This window comes from Numida meleagris, chromosome 21, assembly GCF_002078875.1.
Source record: "Numida meleagris isolate 19003 breed g44 Domestic line chromosome 21, NumMel1.0, whole genome shotgun sequence".
Classification (NCBI taxonomy): domain Eukaryota; kingdom Metazoa; phylum Chordata; class Aves; order Galliformes; family Numididae; genus Numida; species Numida meleagris.
The window spans coordinates 3,006,952-3,008,783 of record NC_034429.1 but is presented as its reverse complement, the minus strand read 5'-3'; the positions used below and the strand labels follow the sequence as shown (position 1 = coordinate 3,008,783).

Genomic DNA, 1,832 nt, shown 5'->3' with positions numbered 1-1,832 from the left:
CCCCCCCCCATCCCAGGGGGGCCCGATCCAGGGGGACCCAGCGGGCACCAAACCATCACCATTTCCCCCAAAGCAGCGTGCCCACTGTGCCCCACAGCAGCGAGCAGCACGGGGAGCCCAACAGCCCTCCCCCCCCCCCGTGATACCTAGGGAGAAGAAAACCAGGAGAAACAGCATCTCTCTGCTGTTATTATCCGTGCATGACCCCCCCCCCCCCCCCAAAAGGCCCTAACAGCAACCTGGGCACACAGCAAAGCTCTCCCTGCCCTGGAAGAAAGGATTCAGGAAATGGAAGGCACCCCTGACCCATAGTGGCCCCCATGAGAGATTTTACCCCATAAGAGGAAAGGGGGAGATGAAGCCGCTGTCTGCCCCAGGTGGCCCTGGCCCCAGCAGTTGGCACAGGGGGGTCTGCCCCCCCCATGGGTCCCATCCTCCGCACAGTGCAGGGAGTGAGGTGCCCCCACGCCTCTCCCTAGCTTGAGGTGCAGAAGAGCTGTGTGACGCTTCGGTTTCAAGGAGGATTAAAAAAGAAAAAGAAAAAAACCAACCAAACAAGAAAGCATCTGGATTTTGCTGTGACCTAAAGACACATAAAAGCACGGAGATTTTTGTTGCTTGTTTTTGTTTTCCATTGGTACGGACCCAAGCATCTTCACCCTGTGCTGCAGAACAGATAGGGGGGGAACCGTGGCACACGTCGGGCTGCAGCTCCCAGCGGCCTCATGCAGGTACCCACGCTGCTGCTGCTGCTGCTGCTGCAGGGAGCGCAGCTCAGGTCCTGGCAGCGGCTCCAACCTTGTGCCCGCCCTCGTGGCTGCGGGGCTCACTGGGACTCGTGGCGTTGCGGTGCGGCTCCGTCTCGCAGCGCCTTCACGAAATCCTCCACCTGCAGGGAGGACGGATGCCATCAGCTGCGCGGTGTGGCGGGGATGGGCAGCGTCACCCGTGGATGGAGGCTGAAGGCCGCGGGTCAGTGTGCACCGGACCCACCCGTGCCACCAGAGCGTCCTGCGCAGCCTCGTTGTGCTCAAAGTCTCCCTCGACATCCAGCACCAGGACAGGTGCGTGCCTCACCTCCACAAAGTGCACCCTGCGGAGGATGGGGGGGATCAGAACCGGGGAGGGGTGGAGCCGGGGCGGGCAGAACCGGGCAGGACCCTGACTCACTCAGCGCTGCGCTCCAGCAGCCACTGCTCGTGCTGCGCGTGGAGCTGCTGCAGGTACCGCAGGGTCACGTCGCGCTCCTCCGGCCTCGCCCGGCACCGCAGCCGCTCCAGGCATCTCTACGAAGCGAAGCAAAGCGCTGCATACTGAACCGAACCGCACCGCATCGCGGCAGGGCTCCCCCGGCCCCTCCCTCCCGCACACCTGCGGGGAGGCGCGGAGGTAGAGGAAGGCGTGCGGGGCGGTGTGCGCGCCCAGCTGCCCCACGAGGAACGAGTGGCACTCCTGGTAGATGGCCCACTCCAGCGCGTCCAGCTGCCCGGCTTCGAACAGGCTCTTGGCGAACACATACCTGCGGGCGGAGGGGGGGGGGGGAGCGGGGCTGACGCACCCGCGGCGACACCGGACCCGCACGGGGTCCCCCCCCCCAAACCCACCCCGCACCTGTCGCTGTACACGGAGCGCTCAGACACCCGCACGGGCCCCTCCGGCCGCTCGAGCTGCGCCTGCAGGCGGCCCAGGCACGAGAAGGTCTGAAAGGTGAAGGCCCAGCGCGCCGGGTCGCGGTACAGCCGCTGCAGGAGATTACCGCCCTGCGGGGACGGGGCGGCGCTCAGCCGCGGGCCCGCACCCACGCGGGGCTCTCCCCGCCCCGCCGCCGCTCA

General features: G+C 66.3%; 1 protein-coding gene across 2 annotated transcripts in view; it reads right to left on the bottom strand.

Annotated features, from left to right (window-relative positions):
* Positions 549-1,832, bottom strand: part of DGUOK (deoxyguanosine kinase) — a gene marked incomplete in the record, with an annotated part of 7,999 nt that continues 6,715 nt past the window's right edge. The window contains 6 exon segments of one of the 2 annotated variants that reach the window (XM_021375079.1): positions 549-665; positions 799-889; positions 994-1,093; positions 1,171-1,286; positions 1,372-1,519; positions 1,612-1,760. In XM_021375079.1, the coding sequence (XP_021230754.1) occupies positions 827-889; positions 994-1,093; positions 1,171-1,286; positions 1,372-1,519; positions 1,612-1,760 (576 nt within the window). 2 annotated transcript variants of the gene reach the window in all.